The 19,935-nt window shown below is 44.3% G+C and overlaps 1 protein-coding gene across 2 annotated transcripts in view; it reads right to left on the reverse strand.

The window, feature by feature from the left end:
- IGF1R (insulin like growth factor 1 receptor) overlaps positions 1-19,935 on the reverse strand; it is a 273,065-nt gene that overhangs the window by 47,086 nt on the left and 206,044 nt on the right. For both annotated transcript variants that reach the window (XM_037000618.2, XM_073227272.1), the window contains exons 3-6: positions 16,529-16,841; positions 12,578-12,726; positions 10,079-10,223; positions 1,922-2,136 (exon numbers count right to left, since the gene is read on the reverse strand). In XM_037000618.2, coding sequence (XP_036856513.2) covers positions 1,922-2,136; positions 10,079-10,223; positions 12,578-12,726; positions 16,529-16,841 — 822 coding nt within the window. The remainder of the gene's footprint in view (positions 1-1,921; positions 2,137-10,078; positions 10,224-12,577; positions 12,727-16,528; positions 16,842-19,935) is intronic.

Consider the following 19,935-nt stretch of genomic DNA (forward strand, 5'->3'; position numbering starts at 1 on the left):
CATCCTTTTCCTCCCCATGTCTGAGAAGTGGCCTGTTCTGCACTATTTCCCACTTCTTCAGTCTGGCTTCCATGCTCAGGCCCTTTCTGGACTTCAATGTAGCTTTTATATTTCCACAAGGACCCAAACATTTCGCTCTGTGAGCTCCAAAGGGCTTATTCTTTGGCTTAGTTGCACTGGACTTGAACGTGCACTCAGAGGTTCCTAACCTGAACGAAAAGGGCTGCCTGACTCAAGGTAGCCTGACTCGCTGCTGATCCCTAGGAAGTGGGATGCCAAGGGGCCCAGGGAAGGGGGAGCAGCCCTTTAAGCTGGGCTGGATCTCTGTAGACATGATGGCACCTGTTCTGCCATTGTGGTGCCAGCCTGCCCCTGTACCACCACTGAAGACAGGTAATGGAGCAGGTGTGCCACAGAGGGGAACCTTTCTTAGTCTAAACTTGGTCTTAAGCTGGAAGGATGCAGGAAGTCCTTGGAGGCCTCCAGCGAGTGTTGACATACAGCAGGGAATGAAATGAGCACCGACAAGAACAACTGCACTTGGTGAAGCCTTCTGTGCCCGGTGGCAAGGAAGCCCTTGCTGGTGAGGTAGAGCAGGAATGCTGTCCCCAGACCCAACTTCTTCCTCTGCCCAGACTCAGACTGCAATGAGAACTAGGGAAGAACTGATGACTGCCTCACCTCTGTGGAGCCCCTTACAAATTGTCCTTTTCTCCCACATTTGCCTGAATTACAGTGCACACTGAGCAGGTGAGGCAGAGAGGTGAAAGGCAGTTAAAACTACGGGGCAGAATGTGCTGGATCAAGATCAGAAACATGTAGCAATTCCTACTAAAATGTTATTTGGAGAGAACACGTAATTTTGTTTTCAAAGGAAAATGAGTGGCTGCAGCATTCATGATCTGACAGGTCAGACTGGCTGACTGTGAGAAGCAAAGTACTTTGAGAATGCTCTGGTCCACGTGCTTCTGCTTTGAACAGGAGTATGGCAGGGCTGTGGCTGGGGTGCTAAGGGGAGAGCGACAGGTGGCAAATGCACTCTCCAGCCTTGTGTCAGGTTTCTTCACCCTGAAAAACTCTTCCTGAGCAATTTTGGTGCCTCCCAGGTAAGTCCAGACCCCAGCATGACAAATCAAAGTCAAATGCTGCTCCTTTTCCATGTGTGTGTGAGCACGTGTGTGTATGCAAATCACTCTCATCATATTTTTTTCTAATACCCTTATTAAAAGCCAGTGGTGGTAGACAATTTACTTTTATAACTTTATCCATTCAAACAGAACCACAACATTTTTTTAAAGCAGTTTTATATAGAGGGTTAGATGAGAGATGCACCCTTGTATCTCAGATACAAGACCTTTAAGTAAAAGTTGTATAACCAGTCCAAGGCTATGATTATATTGTTCTGAACTGAAAAAGCAATGTCCATTCAAGGAGGAGGCCTCTCTCCATCTTTTTCACATTGGGGTGGGAGAAAGGAGGAGGCCAAGAGTCAGGGCCACAGGGGCTGTGCTTATAGCTGAGCCCCCCACCCTCAGGCCTCCCCAACACTCTGTGGGACAGAAGGCCGAGCTCGCCCCCTTTCAGGGCTGCAGAGGACCAGCTCTTTCTTGAAAAATAATCTCATTGTATGCCTGTGCATCAAAAGACATTTACCCCTGTGCTTTCTGTAGGCACTTCTTCAAAATCCAAGTAAGAGCCTATTTGCAAATGATTAGCACACTCCTATTGATGCCAAGGGAAATGTACAAATATCAATTTGTCATGCATCTGCCCCCTGACTTTGCAGTACATGTACGAGCAAAGTGCTCCTTAAGGGGGCGTTGCGGCACTCCAGGTGAAACAAGAAGGGGGCCACAAGCGGAAGCTGCCATTCTAGATCAGAAGAGGGTCTGATTCATCCCGGCCGTGGGAGCCCACTCACAGGAGGCTCTCTCTCCATTGTTCCTGGTGTTTATGTCCCCTTTGCTCTGGCGCCCTTTTGTTCCCGTCACTTCCTCCATGCGGTAAATTTCTGAGACACACAACTTGGGATTGAAAGCGAAATACATTTTCCCAGCTTTGATGGTCAGGTTGCGGTGGTCCCAGTCCCACAGCTGCTGCAAGTTCTGGTTGTCTAGGACGTAGAAGGAGTAATTCCTAGAAGCACAGAAATCAACATGAGCCCCCCGGCCCTGGGTCATCACCCACTCTAGCCCGGTGGCCACCCAACCCAGGTCCTCTTTGCCAGTGGCTCCAGAATACACTGCCTTTGCCAGTAAGAAATCTAGTTATTACCAGTCTATAAGGACAAGTAGTTGCTGTTAACAATGGCAACAGTAAGATTAAAGGACAGGGTATTGAAATCGATAAGGTGCTCATTAATTTTATGACCGCTATTACCAACAAATAATGCTTCTCACAACGGGAGAATGTTACTGGAATCATTCCCTAGAAATGCCTTTGGTCACTTTTCTCAGAGCACAGCATGTATAATGGGCTTGAAATCATTCCACGGGTGAACAGATATGCTCTGCTACTCAACCGGAACAGCTTACATATTTGCTGTAGCAAGTCTGCCATTATCCTTGGGGGTAAATCCCATCCGTGCTGCTAGCAGCATGTGATGGTTAGGAGAATGGGATGGGGAGACAGATTCGGGGGTACCAGCCCTGAGTCTGCTCCCTCCTCCCAATTCCCCCTCCCAGAAAAGCTGCAGCTTCCGTCCCTGGAGAAGGTGGTGGAGGAGAAACAGCTCACAATGGGCAGTCCTGCTGGGCCACCCCTCCAGGTAACAGCGACTCAGTGTCCCAGCACAAGCTCAGTGTGGAGAGGGCCTGTTTTCAAAGTGTGGGGCCCCATCCCTGGGCTTCTGATTAGCAGGTCTGGGCGTTCTGAGAATCTGCATTTGTAACCGGTGCCCAGGTGATCCTGCCGTTGGTACTGGGACCATGCTTGGAGAAGTGCTGGTCTAACAGGCTGAGCATCAAAGTGGCATTGAGAGTCCAATGCTGACCAAGTCAGCCATGGTCCTGTCCCAGTAGGTGGACACAGAAGCAGCAGACCCAGCTGTCCACTGCTGGGAAATGGGGGACAGCCAGCATTGGGAACAGCTAGCTCTGGCTACCCAGAGAGAAACCCATACCCTGGGAGGCGAGTGAGCAGACGGCTACCACGGGGGGTCTGGAGAAAAGTCCTTGTAGCATGCCTTTCTCACTGGGTGCCTTGAGACACCAGGCAGGCAGGGCGATAGCTGCCCGACTGAGTCTTCTGTGCTGAAAGGTCTGTCCCCTGCAGACCCTGAATCCTTCCCCTCCTGCTCCCTAGCCTGTTTCTTTCTGGAACTCACGAACTTTGATGCAAAACTGAGTCTAGAAAGTGGTGCCGTACTTTGCGCCATTTCTAAGATCCACTCACAGATCCAACATGCAAACGGCAGAGAAGAAAGGATCCTGGCTCCTTTTCCAGAGCTAGGATAGCCAAGGCAGAAGCCCAAAGGACAGAAGCTCAAAGCCCTCCTCTGATCTGTGGGCTGTGTCCTCTCTGCACCTGGTGAGGTTCTTCACTTACAGCATACCAGTACCTCTACCCACCTGGCCAATCCTCAGCCTAAGCTCATTCGCTTACAGCAATGCAGAAGTTATGGTTACAAAGCTGCCAAGTAGACCCGTGACATTTCCTGGGAATTCACAAGGGACTTCAGAGACAGGAATACAGCACTAGAAATGTCATTAATGAGCTGCACGGCCATGGGCAGGTCACTCTGTGCTTTCTGCAGCCCTGTTTACTCACTCACAGGACAACAAGGGGCATGACAGGCGTCATCTGAGCTCCCTGTCAGATCTAAGAGTCAAGTCCCTAAGGCCCAGGGGTAGTCATAGAGCTGAGGCAGAACTTGCCCCACCAACCAGAAGCCCAACCCCTGCACTAGCACTGGGCCCCTTCCACACATGAGCCAGAGGGTAGGTGGGAGGCCTGCCTGCACAGGGTTCAGTGAGTCCAAACGCAGCACCTCTGAAGCCAGGCCAGGCTCGTTGCAAACCCATGCGAAGCGTCCTGACACCTTCATGGCCACCCAACCAGGGGGCAAAAGCTTGCTAGTAAACAATCCTTTGTTTTCAGTTGAGAGCCCACTCCCTAACACACACACCTGCTGGAGGAGGAACCTAAGACGTCATCCAGATGAACCTAGCTGTGGAGTCTGCAACATGAGGTCGTGTGCGCAGGTGGCAAGCACTGGGACATGGCAAGGTGAGATCTTCTGTCCCTTGGGACAGCGCCTGCCCACATCTACCTGCTGCCAGGCTGCGGGATTCATGCAGTACAGAAATGAAGGAGGGGGGTGTACAGGTAGAAACACCTGCTTCCTGTTATAGGCGCTTTCTTGCCCAGAGAATATTCCCACCTCAGAAGACACCTCTGCAGTGTCAATATCAACTCCAGTGGGTCTGGCTGCTCCCTGGTTTCTGAGTTGACCACATGTGACAAAAATCTTGCTGGTGCAGAAACCTCTGTACTGAGAACAAGGGCCAATTAACAAGGTCAAACGTCTGTCTCAGCCCCAGGATGAGGCTCTTTTTAGTAAACTAATTTCACTAGCAGGGAACAGAACCACACCAAAAATACCTTCCGAACAAAACATGTTTCTCCCCAGGGAGGAAGCACGCATTATAAATCAGGAATTTGACAAATGAATGGCAGGTGCACTGAAATTCTGTGTATGTGATTAATCACTTTGAAAAGCAAGATTATCTTTTTACAGTAAACACAAACATTTTTTTACAATACTGAGAACGCCTGGAGCCGGGACACCAAAATCAATACAGCCCAGGCATTATGGAGCCTGTGTAAGTGACAGAAAAATAAAAATAAAACCTTCCTCAAAATAATAATCAAGCCATTCATGAGCTGTCTGTCAAGGCTGCTCTTGTTTTTCCAACCCCAGCTTGGGGCCCAGCTCCCCCCAAATTCTTTCCACGACTAGGTGAGAATTAAGAGACGGTAAAAGGGAGGCTTGTCTGTATTCTTCAATACATACACTTGATTTTCATTGTTTCCTAAAAGAAACAGCTATTTAAGTCAATTACTCAGTAAATATGATTCCTTAATTGTTTCTAAGCTTACTGCCTTTACATTCAAAGAATGTTTTTAAAGATTAAGTTGTTTATTTTACTGTAGTTTACACAGGCCCCATGATGCCTGGATTTTATAAAATCTGATGTCTTGGTTCCTGGCCTTCTAAATGTTGCAAAAAAAAAAAAAAAAGGTTTGTTTCTGTATTTGGGTAGGCCTCATCTGCCAAATTATAGGAAAACTGACAGAGGCCGGAAGCAGTTGGCTATCTCCTTGAGGACATCTATATATTATCTGTATTGATATTCTAAATGCCCAGCACGTATTACACAATCAAGTGCTTTATTTATGGTTCCAGTCTGGGGGCTGTCTTACCTCGGAGTTATCAACATCACCACCTCCTTGCTGGCTCCCATGCAGGGCAGGAAGGACGGGGTGGTACTTAGAAGGTTGCCCTGGGTCCAGGGTTTGGATCTTTTGAGAATCTAAGCATCAGGATCTACGCATCATCACCACCACTTACTAAACAACTCTAGGCAAAGTATTTATTCAGCCTCTCTGAGGCTGGGACAAATGGGGCTGAGGGTTAGTCCCCCGTTTACAGAGGTAGGAAGGATATTTTCTCAGGCCTTGCTGACAAATTGAAAAAAAAAACAAACCACAAGTACACAACCCATTATTCCCTTTCATTCCGCAGAGCAGAAACCACGGCCTCTTTCCGGCGGTCTCTAGGGGGCCTCAGAACCCAGCACATGGGGGCTTTCTCCAGCATCCGGCGATCTGTGACGGATACAGGACTTGGCCTTTTCAGAGATGCTGCCTCCAATCCATGCGCCACGGGCTGCTTCACACCACATCCAATCTCCCCCAGATCCAACCTTTATACCAACCTTGGGGGTTTAGCAAGAGTGAGAATTTATATTCAAACAGCACTAGGCACTAAATAGAAAATGTTTCCTCTTTGCATGCTTTTTAACATAGCTTTATTGAGGTATAATTTACCTACCCCAAAATGTACCCCTTATACATGTATAGTTCCATGAGCTCAGTGAATTTAGACAGTGTCCAATCACCACCACTATGCAGTTTCAGGACAATTCCATCACACTGAAGTCTCTTCACTGCTGATGGTGGTCACCGATCTGCTGTCTGTCATCACAGCACTGACTTTACTGGAAATTTCACATTGACGGAATCATAGAATGTGCATTTTGTGTCTGGCTTTTTTTACCCACTAAACTTCATGTTTTTGAGGTTCATCCACTTTGCTACATTATTGGTGACTAGTATTCCATCATGCCACATTTTGTTTATCCATTTACCCATTAATGGACATTTGGATTATTTCCAGTGTTTTTCTTTTTTCTTTTTGGTGTGGACTACCATGAATAATACTACTATGAACATTCACATACAAGTCCTGTGTGGGCATGTTTTCACTTCTCTTGAGTAGATACAAGGTAGAGTCTGGAACTGCTGAGTCACCTATTTGAGTGTATTTTTTTATAAGTCCCACAGAAGTGTTACAGTCCAGCCCTGATGCAGCCTAATCTTAGAGATGGAAGAAGGTAGAATGACAGACTGAGCACTACAAAGCCAGGTGGTGGGGACATGTACATAGAGGTGCTGAAATGCATCCAAGATTTTTAGTTTTCATAATCCACCATCTGCACCTACTTTTATTCTTTTAAAGGCAACAATCCTTGGTGGCACCAAGAAATCTGAAACTTATATTTATCTGATGCCATCTGAAAATAAGGTTATCCAAATAAAGGAATTATCCTGATTACAGAAATATTCCTGTTCTCATTCAAAGGCTTAAGAATTAGCCATTTCTCAGAAATCTTGCATGTGTGAATGACAAAATTCATTTCCTTGTTAAATAGCAGACAGAGCTCGATTTACTTCATGTCCACAGTTAGTATTCAAGAAACACACGATACCACAGCAGTGAGTGATGTCCGGGACCCCTGGCCGTCTGAGTTCTAGACAAGCGGAGGCCCACCTGATGCTGTCCTGCTGTCTGTGCAGACACGACTCTGCCTGTACCTGTCACCAGCTAGGAAATCAGATTACAAAATTGGCTCCCTCTGAGTATAGATCAAGAGCTGCACTCCAGGAAAACACTTGAATTTCATGTGCTGGAGTTGACTTAATGGTCTGGGCTCGCAGGAGACTTTGGGGGCCGATCTCAGGTCCAGTTTGGAAAGTCACTGTTGTCACATATGAAGGGCCTCTGCACTGTGAGTTTACTCTTCATCAAAAGGTTGCAAAGCTTTCATCCAATGACACAAATGGAAGCACTTATGTTCTCATTGGCTATGAGAGGTTCAGGAAAAATAGTACTTAAGGCAACAAGATGACAACCAAATATTTAGGGAAAAACAAATCAAATTGCTTTTGGGATTTGCATATGAGAAGAAGAAATAAGGGGATATAGTAGCATTAGCCAATCTTAGCTGCCCCCTGAGAGCACTCGGGATCTTTAGAAAGCACTGACATCTGGCTCTCACCCCAAACATTCTGATTGAATTGGGAGAGTGGGTATCAGGGTTTTTAAAGAGCCCCCAAGATGGTTCTTGTGTGCAGCAAAATTTGGGAACCACTGGAATACACCCTTATCTTGGTTTAAACCAAAAGCACACAGGAATGAAATGCCCAGAAAGTAAATTTCCAGACAGCTTTGCTGACACTCCTCTAACTCAAAAGCCTTGAATATGTCCCATTGCTTCCCTAAATTATAACCTCCACCCCTGGGTGCAAAACACCTTACGTAATTCTAATACCACCTACCTCTCCAGCGCTATTTGCAAACAGGTCTGAGGATGCCCCAACTCGTTGCCTCTGCCCCTGCCATCCTACCCTGAACCACCTTTCTTCACCATGGCTCTCTGAGTGTTTCTGGAAACGCTTTGAGGCCCATCTCAAGGGTTACTTCTCAGAAGCCGTCTGATCTTCTTAATCAGATATCTGACTCTTTTTCATGCCCATGGCACATTCCTTTCATTTCCCTCATAGCACCTTGCAAGTTCTGCTTTGCCCTGTGGGCATTGATCTCTCTAACTCTTCCCTGCTTGCAGGAGTAAGGGCTGTGGGTGAAGGAGCTGGACCTCTCTCTCTTCCTAAGTCTGAGGAGGAGAAATAAAGAAATGTGTGGGTGCTGCTGGTCACACCCAATGCAAAAGATAGCCGTGCGGATGAAGATGACCTGCGCCTTTCTGGTCATGGGTGAGGAACGAGAACCCGACTCCCGTCGAGACAGGAGAGGTTCTCAAGCACGCTTAGCTAAAGAGAGCACCTCCAAGAAGCAGCACGTAAGAACAACAGGCTGGAAGTCCAGGTCCTCAGCTACAGAGGCTAGTGACCAAGTACAGGCTGCGAACACCTGAGGCCCATCCGCCCTCCCCTGTCATCTGAAACGCTAATAGCTGGGTGGGCACCTGGAGCTTACCTGAACTTGAAAGTGTCCTACACACCTGAGCAACGACACACATCTTTAAAGAGATCCCACTGGGATTTCAGGTTTTAACCACATTTCAGGTAATAAGAAATATGTCATAAATACTCTTGCAAATAAATATCAAGTTTAAGTTTTCAGCTACACGTAAGCACGTAGTATTTTTAGTTAACACACAACGACAAGGTGATCACATCATGTAACAATTCCTAATGAAAATTAGACCTTCCTCTTAGCTTTCCCCTTTATGTCCATCACCTGCTCGGCCTGGGTGAGGGGTGGGGGGTATGTATCGCTAAGTAGCAGAACAGGAACGCTTGCAGATAAAATCTGCCAAAGAAAAGTGTTCACCAACACCAGGGATTCCACAAACCTACTTGGAGGGAAAAAAAAAAGCTATGCTAAAATTCAGTTTAAAATTTAATACAACACCCAAGAACCACCACCTCAAAATGGCAGAGCCCTAGCTTGCTACCAAAGTGACCTGGGACACTCTGAGTTCGGGGACAAGGGTGGTCTCCTTGGGTTTGCAAGGAGAAGCTTTTGCTAAAGAATCAGTGTTCCCAGTGGCGAGGACAGTTTGCTTTTCAAGGATGGAATGAAGAGCTGCCCTCTCTCTTTGGCGTATCAGATGGTGGAATTTTAAGAATTTCAGACTAACCAAGAGTTAGTCTGAGAAAAGCAGGGAGGCTGTAAAGAAACCCTTATGCGGTAACTTTATCCAGTTGGGGCAGATAAATCAGCAAGGAAAACCTTTCCCATGACCTTCCCACCTCTTTCTTTCCTAAATTATTTCCCTAAATTCTCTTTGGAAGGAATTCTCTCATTACTGGATGTCTCCTTTTATTTCAAAGCATTTGCTTAAAGACAAGCCAGAGCTGCATTTAAAAGGTTCCTATGATGAGAAAAGTATATATGCAAAGGTACACAGAGGCTAGCTGCTGGAAAGAAGCTGCAGGGAAATAAGCTCCAGCTTTTATTTATCCTCTGGTGAAAGCCCTCCAGCTATTTTAAAACCCTACCACAAAGCACACCTCTGCAGAAGGTGAAAAGTCTACCAGTAAGGCAAATCCTATAAGCTAATCAATATAAAAATTTTGTGAGTCTAGATTTCTTTATAACAAAATGAACTGCCCACACTTCTCCAAATCTCTTACGTTCCAACATATTTTAAAAATATAGACTAGCTTTTACACAGTATAGCATGGCATCCTGAGGCAGATGAGGGTCACACAAATGATTGAGCTTAAGCACCTCAGACTGATTCCTGTTGCTTTTGGCACAAAGTGCCCGCAACAGCAAACCTGTCTGTGGTTTCAGAGCCCTTGACAGATGGGTCACAACACCAGTTCTCCAAAACAGCAATGCCCTAAGGGTGGAAAGTCACGACTGACTGCGTGAGACTCTTGCCCAGCAGGGTGGCTGGCACTCAGGGGTCCTGGCCTGACCGTAGCTTCTTCCTTTCTGCTTGTTAACAAGAAAGGGCTCTTACCTTAGTAATGTCTCATTTTAAAAGCACCCTATGTATTTTTAACAGGAATAATATCAGCTCATGAAATTTGGAGCACTTACCCCTCTAGCTGCTCCTCTCCTAAGATTTGGCGAAGGTTTTTTAGGAAGGACAAAGAGACCAAGGCGTGGGAATGGCGGATCTTCACGTAGCCTGTCACCACCTCAATGAGCCCCATGAAGTTCTCCAGCTCCGAGGCTATGTTATCTACATTAAGAGGGGACTGTGTTAGTGAGTGTTCACTTAGCATGAGGGCGTCACACTTGGTTTCTCACAAACACTTGTAGAGAGTGATTCCATGCAGGCCTTGTTTCATGGTGCCGGTGAGATGCTCTGGCTGCTGGTATAGGACCCACCGTCCCTTGCCAAGAATGTACTTCCCAAGCCTGACTTCCAACAACCTCTCCTGGGACAGGACCCCCAAGGCATGGGAAGGGGAGTTTCTAGAAGGCTGCATGCTACAGATCCCAGGCTGATTAACAGAAGTAAAACCATAAATACTATACTGCCAATTAGCTAGGGCTGACAACTCCAGGGAACGTTTTTAACATGCTCTGTCAACAGACAGCACTGCCTCCACAGTACAAGGGCATGACTAAACAAACAGTATTTTCTCAGTCTCATTAGGAACTGCCTTTGCTGTGTTTCTAGTTCCTAAGATACAGGGATCTATATTTAAAGATCCTATCTTACTATGACTGGAAGAAAACATACCAAAATGTTAATGATGGTTATCTGCAGGTGATTTTTAAAAATTCACTTCTGTGCTTCTAAGTTGTCTTTAATGAATATGTATTTTTATAACTAGAAAAAAGTTGCTGATACCCATATAAAAACAAGATAATGAACAGTGTATTTCCCTTTATCCTCTTTATCCTCTCTTTTGCTTACAGTCAATAAAGAGACTTACATTCAACTTTTGCCAAAATTATGATAAATACTATAATGAATTGGGTGTGGTTCAACTAATGGGACACCACTGCATATGATTTGTGAAGACTTATTTAATGAAAGGTTCTCTTCTGCTTTAATTGATAACAACAAAAGAATAAGGGTACTGTTTGAGGCAAGGCCCTACATTTAATGTACAGTTCAATAGTCTTCCAAGAGAAATTCAAGCTGTAAAGACTAGAGGTTGCCAAAGGGGGATAGGAGAAGGAAGACTAGAGATTGTAGAGGTTACCTGCGATGATATTTCAAGGGAAAGATGTTGAATTTTAAATGTGGGGTTAGATGCATGCCTTTCAGTTATGGCTGGGAATGTCCTTTCAAATGAGATGTCCTGTTGCACTAAATCCAACTGCTTTCCTGCGTTGGACAGAAACTGAAGATACATTTCATCATCATGCATGACTATAAACCAATTCCTTCTCAAATCATACTTCATGTATTTAATTCATAGATTAAATTTTTTGGCTTCAGGAGATAAAGATTTAAAACATAAAAGATGGATTAGTTGCTTTAGGGGGATCCCCCAGGATGAGGAAATCTTTTTTAAAAATTAAGGAAAAGAGTAAGAGCAAAGAAGAGAAAACTCTAGAAGCACCACAAGGGTAAGAAAATTCCAGCTGAGTGGAGAAAAAGTTATCTCTGTGGTAGAGGGGTGAAAGGTGTTGTGCAAAACAAGGAATCTCCAGGAGTTCAAAAGGACTAAGCAAAAACTTATTTCTGTCACTTCTAAATCCTAAGAATATATAATTCACTCATTTAAACACATGAGTATTAAGGAAAAGTCAACTCACAAATAATTTAGTTGCTTTTTTCCTCAAACTATAAAAAAAAAACGCCTTCACAAAAGGATTTAGAAAAAAAAATTCCTTTCAACCACACGTTGTCTCCCTCTTTTTGTTCCAGCTTATGAGATTGTCAGTACCTTGACCAAGTGGTCCTGGTGGTGGAGTATGCAAAACACCACTACTAGAAGCCATTGCCAATTAAAGATCAGAAGTGAAAATAAACAAGACTAAGTCCACGAGAAATGCTTTGCGCACATGCAATCGTCAGGAATGCCATGTACTATAAATGACGGTGATCCTGAGAGAGGGAGATGGAAGATTTAAGTGAATGATGACACCTACTTGTATCTTATTGGCTCTCACAAGTAAATTTGGAGATTAACCATCCTTTGGACTGGAAAAGATTCTAAAGTGACATCATTAAACTCTTCTTTTTGCTCAGTCTCCTCAATACAGTCAAATAACCACAGCTCTTTGGACCTAAAACTGTGCAGATCTGGCTTTAACTGGAGACTGCTGAGTCATACCTCTCATCCATCACACTCTTCTGGGATTTGTGTGTGTGTTGGGACATGTGTCTCCTGCCTAAGATGCCACTAACAAAAAGTTGAGGGATGGTCCTCTGCAGGAATAAACACTGTGCCAATGGTTTAAAACCAGCCGGTCAATCCATTGTTTATCTTTGGGTGAAACTCAGATGAGAGGTGCTCACACCATGTTGTTTTTCTAGGCCCGTGTTTTAGTCGTGAGTCATGGATGGGTAGGAGAAGCCTCATCAAAGGAAGAGAGAGATCCTGCCATCTTTCAAGGGGACGGGATACTTACTGCCTCGTCGGATATTAATGAGCAAATTTCCCTTGAAGATAGTGCATCCTTGGAGCATTTGAGCAGAAGTAACAGAATCGATGGTCTTTGTTTTCTTCTCTTCCTCACAGACTTTGGGGCAAGGACCTTCGCAAGGGATGCAGTACATGCTGTTGAAGATAAAGAACCAACCAAAAACACAGAGAACTAAGTCTGTCACCTTGCATTAAAAACCCTTAAAGATAGGCTTATATCCTAGTTGTTTTTATAGTACACTTTACAAAGAGCAACCGTTGTGAAGCGTTCAAGTGGTCACCACACTGTACCTCATCTCCAAGCCCACCCAAGGATAAGCTACTCCAGCTGCAACCAGAAGGAGAAAGTACCAGCAAGGAAAGCGTGCTGCTTGTTTCCAGACAAAATATGTGAAACATCCTTGAGGCATGTGTGTGTCATAGGCTGTCGGCTGGTGAGCCAGCTGGTTCCATGTGGGAGAAACAGCCTAGCACAAAGGAAGTGTTGGTGGCTCCTGAGAAGAATGGGCTGCACTCGGATGTCATGGCCCGCCTGGTGCACCCTGGAGGATCCGCTGGGATAGCGGCCAGGGACAGAAAAGGGATAGCAGGGTTTGGCTTTCTTTAAAAGCTGATACATAAACAAAATTTTCCTGGTATTTTCCTATTTCATGCCTAGAGAATGGTGTCTCCTGCCACTAACAGGAGTCTAACTCCTGCAGCCGGTATCCTAAAAAAGCCCAGTGAGGGATTCTGAAAGGCATGTGGAAGAGCAAAGAACGATTGTTTTCTTGCTAAAGCACAACTGAAGTTATTTTGTGACCGTGTTTTGTAGAAATTTGTAAGTTGATCCAAATGTTGTTGCTGCATACACAAAGAAAGCAAGAACTTCTGCAACCTTGTAACAAGCTCCTCTTTCAAAGGCTGTCCCCAATATGCTGCAACCAAGAATCAGGGGCCAGTGAGGGAGACACAGGTGCTTTTCTTGCTGACCGACCATTATTTAGAAAATAGCAGACAAAATGCTAATCCAGCTGCTAAACCACAGACCAAGAATCAGAAAGCTGGGTTGATTTCCAAACAAAATAAATTATGCAACATTAGGGGATGTGTGTGTAATAGGATAGTGAGTTGGCAAGAGCCTCTATGTTTATGTTATTGTTCTTGAATGACCTTTCAAACTTTGTGAAGATAAGTAGAAAACACTCAAGAAAACAGTGTAAGTTAGCTCTTTTCATAAAAGGTCCCCCTTTTTTTCCTGGAATTTTTGTGCATGTCTAAGGCCAAACAAAATGCAGGGTTTGGCTTTCTTTAAAAGTTTACAGGTAAACAAAATTTTCCTGCTATTTTGCTATTTCATGTCTAGAGAATGCCAGGCAGGATTCCCAAAGAGACTGGGCCAAGCATAGGAAGGGAGATTTCTCCTTACTCTGACGTCACATTCAGAATTCTGATTTCTAGCATTGGTAGTAGCTCTCTTTCAGCACTTTTTATTAGTCTGTTATTGCTTCTAATTTACCTATGTAACATCTAATACCCCCACCCTCCTTTTTAAAGACTTATTTTGAAATGTAGATACACAAAAAGTTTCCAAGGGTACAGAAAAGTCCCATGTGCCCTTCAACCACTATCTCCAATGGCTACATCTTATGTAATGATAATGCAGTATCAAAACCAGGAGATTAACACCAGTATAATATATGTGTATAATTCTCTATCTCTTATCACTTATGTGACCACCACTGCAATCAAGATACAGAAGCGGTCCACAAAGATCTCCTATATAGTCACCCCATCCCTTATCCCTAACTCTATCCTGGTGACCACTAATCTGTTTTTCATTACTATAATTTTGTCATTTTGAGAATGTTACATAAATGAAATGTATATAAATGTAACCTTTTGAGATTGGCTTTTTCCTACACATGTAATGCCCTTGAAATCCATTCAAGTTGTGTATTCTGATATTTTTTCCTTTTTATTGCTGAATAGTATTCCACGGTGTGGCAGTACCAGTGTTTCGCTCAGCCATTTACACACTGTGGGACACCGGAGTCATTTCCAGCTTTGGGCTATCACAAATAAAGCTGCTATGAACATTTGCATACACGTTTTTATGTGGATATATGTTTTCATTTATCAGGGATGAATGTTCAGGAGTGTAACTTCTGGGTCATGTGGTAAGTGTATGTTTAATTCTTCCTGAGCTTTTATTCAAATAGCGATATATGAACCAAACACCTTTGGTAAAATGTCTAGGAATGATCAAGCACTTAAAAATGTTTTTCTAAGGAAGTGCTCTGATGACATGTTTATAGATTAAGCTTCTATAAATCCATTCTGGTACAGAGAAGGTATAAACAGTATTAAAAAATAAACATTTTAAACTAAGTACCAAATATGCCTTAAAGGCTGAGAGGGGGGAGTTATTCTTTCTTGATGGCTTTTTATTTTAAAATGGGAAAGGTATATCTGTGGCTCTGAACAGACTGTAAGAATGGGTAGGAAAAATAATAGCTCAGCTCTTTGAAAAATGCACGGCACTGGGAAAAACAACACTGTCAAAATGTTCATTGCTCACTTTATCATAGGAAAATACATCTACAGGCAAAGATGGCATTCCCCCCAGTCCAAGTACCAGCGGCCCCATTTCTGCTCTCTCCCTGAGAAGGGGCTGAGGCTGAGCTTCACCTGGGTTCCAGGCCATGTCCAGGTCATTAGGAAAGCCCTCTTAACTTCTCAAGCTGCCAATATAAACGTGAGTAAAATGTAGTAAGCTTATTTTAGGTGGAGCATGTATATTGTACAGTTCGTTGGAATTCTTGGCACATAGACCATTTTAAAGTATTTAGGGTAATTTTTCTATTATGATGGTTATAGAAATTATAACAGGCCAAATGTTCTACATCTAACTTCATGAAATAATGTGAGTTTTCTCTTTGGTTTGAAGGTAAGCCTATGGTATAAGCAACATCTTCCAATATTAGAATGGAAATAGAATCTCCTATATGAAGGCTTACTTGATGCGGTTTACAGAAACAGACTGCAGCCAAAAGCAAATAAGTGACATTGAATTCAAACTTGTTTACTTTTCTAATGGTATTTTATACTTGTAGAATATATCTGAAGAACCCAGGAACATAAAAGTTTCCCTGGTGCTAATAAGGAAGGACGCATTGGGCCCATTAAAACGGGCTTAACTCTTCCCTAAAAGTTGTCTGCTCCAGAGAAGGGAACAGTAGCCCCTCTCTAACCTTTGCTTTCCAGGATTGTAGTCCTATATGGTGCAACAATGTTAGCTTTGCTTTTTCAAAAACATAAACCAACAACACATTTACGGAAGTCTGGTTGCCATACACAAGTGGGGTGCCATTTGCTACAAGGAATTTCTTTCTTTCCTAAGTGAAGTCTTAACATTCAGGAAGGTAAATGAGAGAGAGAAAATGGGGTTGGGGTTGCTGTGAAGGTGGGAGCAGGGAGAGAGGAGAGGGAAAGCGTAGGTTCCTTTATGCTACTTGCTCCGTTCTTAGCAGCACCTGGTTCAGGCCCAGGCATGGGGGAGGGGGCCTGAGGATGCTGGCCCAGCTTCTCTGTCTTGTCGCTTGCATTCCCGGAGCCTTCCCTGGGCTAGGGCTGACCAGCACCAGGGGTGGGAAAACCTAAACGTACAGTGCCCTGTATCGTCTCCCGCTTGGATGGCAGCCCACCAGGTGCGCAGGGAGACAGTGACTGCTGAGCAGTCAAACACCTCCGTTCAAATGGCCGGGCGGCACACTTCCAAAACAAACCATAAAACAAACTGAAATAAACCTGCGAGATGTCCCCAGACGCTGATAAAAACTTTAAGTTAGGGCAGCGCGCTCACGCAGACCCGCGTCCCTTCCCCCCGCCTCCCCCACTCCCCCGCTGGTCCTTCCCCAGGGCAAGCACCGCGGGCTGCACGACGACCCTGACCGACCTCTGGCTGCCGTTGCGGATGAAGCCCGACGGGCACTCCTGCATGCACTCGCCGTCGTGGATCACGAAGCCTTCGGAGTCGCTGCCCTCGGCGCTGGGGATGTTGGCGCAGAAGTCGCGGTCCACGCAGCGCCAGCCCTCGAAGCGGTAGGTGTTGGGTGGGCAGGTGGGCACGCAGACGCCGGCGTAGTAGTAGTGGCGACAGGCCACGCAGGCCGTGTCGTTGTCGGGCGCGCTGCAGCTGCCCAGGCACTCGGGGTGGCAGCACTCATTGCTCTCGCTGCACGCGCGCTTCCCGCACGCGCTGGGGCACACTGCGGGGCAGAGGGACAGGGCGTGAGACAGCCTGGCTATCTGCTGGGCCATTGCTACCACCAGCGCCGGGTGGCTCCATGGACGGCAGCCCAATCAACCGGCCATTCGTGAACTCCCCACGTGGGATTCCCCACTGCCCGCCCCGCCAATCCCACCTTAGATATGTCATGACGGCATTTCAGGCCATATTCAGAGTTTCATTCAGGCAGGGCGAAAATATTCAGTATTTCCAGTTGGGAGAGTGGGGCTTAAAGGCGAGCTCCTATTTACTGGCGGTTTGGTCTTGGATGAGTCATTAGCTTCTTTGACCTGGACCCTCTCTTTTTTCATCTATAAAATGGGCGTAATCACACCCCTTTAGAAGGTTCCCTGAGGCCCATGTGATAATGGACTAGCCCTCTGAGAACAGTAGGCTGCCTTATTACTTTAAAAGGCATCATGCTCTGCTTATTCTGTATTTTGACTGTGCTCCTTACATAAGTCTTTTCTTGAAAAGCCTTAGCGTGCAAAAAAGCCTGTTGATTTTAAAAATGGTTAAACTAAAAGATAGTAAAAAATAATCCATACAGGTTTACAAAATGGCTTTAGAGAGGTTTGTGTCTGCTTGTATCATATCAAAGGTCTTATCCCAAAAAAGGGATGATATTAGCTTGTTCACACATCCTAACTTACTTAAATCAGCGAGAAGACCCCATGCCTCACAACTATTCTCAAATACAAGAAAACAGGTGGGTGAGCAGTTCTTTCTGAGCCCAGAGGACCACAGGATATTAGAAACCATCTCCTCTGTTCCCTTAGTGCTAAAGTTCAGTGAAAGCAGTATCTTAAAACCAGAGATCCACAATTTATGTTCCCAATAGATGAGCTGACATATATTTCCATAACAACAGAAATTGTTCACACAATGGTAATGATCACACTCTTTTGGGCTATTTGGCTTCGCTAGCAAATAAAGTATAAATCAACAAAATATGAAATCTGGTTTGCATTATACACTTTCTATTTTTTCCCCGAGTTGAAAAACAACACAAAATTACTTAAATATATTACTGCCTCTGACATGCATTATTTAGTAAAGATTCTATTATTATTTATCCTTATAATAAAAATACATGCTCAACAAAAAGAAAGAACCCCAAGATCATAGATAAGAAAATATATAGAACATCAAGTATACCTGCCCACCAATGCCCTCTTATCAATACCTTCATGTGGACCCTCCCAGATCCTTTCTTATGCATGTGCCCATACATACAAATACAAGCACCTATTTAACAAAGGATCAAGCCATTCTGAAAGCCTTTTTTGGAACAATATATAGTGAATTCCATAATCATTTAATAGCTGCATTGCATCCCACAGTATAGTGTATAGTAAGTTTTAAACAGTCTCTTACTATTAGGCATTTCATTTATTTCCAACATTTTATTATTATGAGCACCACATCTTCAGGAGAATCCTTTATTATTTCATTAGGATTAATTTCTAGAATTGACCTTGCTAGTCAACCTGAACTCTGGAAAGTTTGTGCCTTTTTACACACCTACTAGCTGCATCCAAGAGTTCCTATTTTACCACAAAGAGATGAATTTAAAAGCAAATGTCAAACTTGGACGTTCAAATGAATACCGTCACCTCTAAAGAAAACAAATTCTCATTACTGTCAAGCTTAAAATAATTTTGAAACTTTCTCCTTTGAAATCACACTTTGGCTGAAACAATAGGTTGCCTTCCATTATTTATTCTTCTTACCTATTTTGGTAATAGAACCTTGACTTTTAACTGGGCATTTTGCCATCCAGCTAGATATTGTATCTCCCAGTCTCTCCTATAGCTAGAAGTGAGATATAAGCAAACCTTTTGGGTGGAACTTCCTGGAAGATTCCTTAAAAGAGAAGGGTACATGCCCTTCTTCCTCTCTGCTGGCTGGAATGGAAGAGCAAATGCAGGCAACTCAAGCTGTTGAGGCAGCCCATTGTGATGGTGGAGCAAGATAAAAGGAACTTGGTCTCTCATGACTGTGTGGCCAGCAGGCCAACCCTAGCTGCTTACCTACAGACTTCTCTACATTAGAGAGAAATAAACTTTTATCTTGTTTATGTGCCTCCTATTTCTTAGATGTAACTGAATAAATCCCAACTGAGGCATGCCTTCAGAGCTGCCTATATGCAAAGAAGAAAACCATTCCTGATGGTTTGTGACACTTTTGTTTACCAGAATTGCCTCTCGATGACTTTGGGCTATTTCCAACAGCTAAACTACCCAACAAATAACAAGGAGTAACTCTCTCTAATCACACCAAAAAAGTATCTGTGTAGGATCTTCTAAAATGTTGAGATACATATATTGTCTACAAATGCAATCACCTTGAAGAGGATAACAGTAATTTTGAATTTACATGCCTAGCATATTTGCAGTAAATGCACATGCATATAGTACTTACTCTACCATCAGATCTCACACTTGAAGGCATCTGATAATCAAGTTGATCAGAAGACTGTTAATTTCAAATATATGCATTAAAGAGGTAACTTCAAGGCTCAAGGTCTAAAAGAACAATGAAACTGTGTATCCTTAGCTCAGTTTCTTGAACTGAAAACAAGAGAACATGGGTACATGTATCTTCCAGCTATTAATCCATTTAGCAGTTATTTATTGAGCCCATGCTGCATCCGCATGCCATTTCCGTCCTCATGAAATGGACCATGTGCCAGGTAAAGTACAAGATTAGGTAAATGTGCATGACATGCCCTGGGCCCCAGGAAAGGTTTTGCAGAGGTGCTGAGGCTGCACCTGAAAGACGAGAAGGACAGGAATAAAAAGAGATGGAATCACTTGTAAGCACACATAATAGCAATCAAGTTATTGGCGGTGGGGAGGACTGGGTTCTGGAGAAGATGGTGGGGGCCAGTCACAGATGCTGGGAGAGAGAATGGAGCCAGCTCAGGAAAGGCCAGTCTGAGGAATTTAGGCCAACTGTTGGACAGCGGGCATCCCTGAAGGTGGTAAGCAGGGGGCAGTGCAGTCAGATCTACATATTAGAAGGGTCACCTGGCAGCAGCACAGAGGATACAATGATGGGAGGGGGCCAAA

Source organism: Manis javanica, chromosome 18 (genome assembly GCF_040802235.1).
Source record: "Manis javanica isolate MJ-LG chromosome 18, MJ_LKY, whole genome shotgun sequence".
Lineage (NCBI taxonomy): Eukaryota > Metazoa > Chordata > Mammalia > Pholidota > Manidae > Manis > Manis javanica.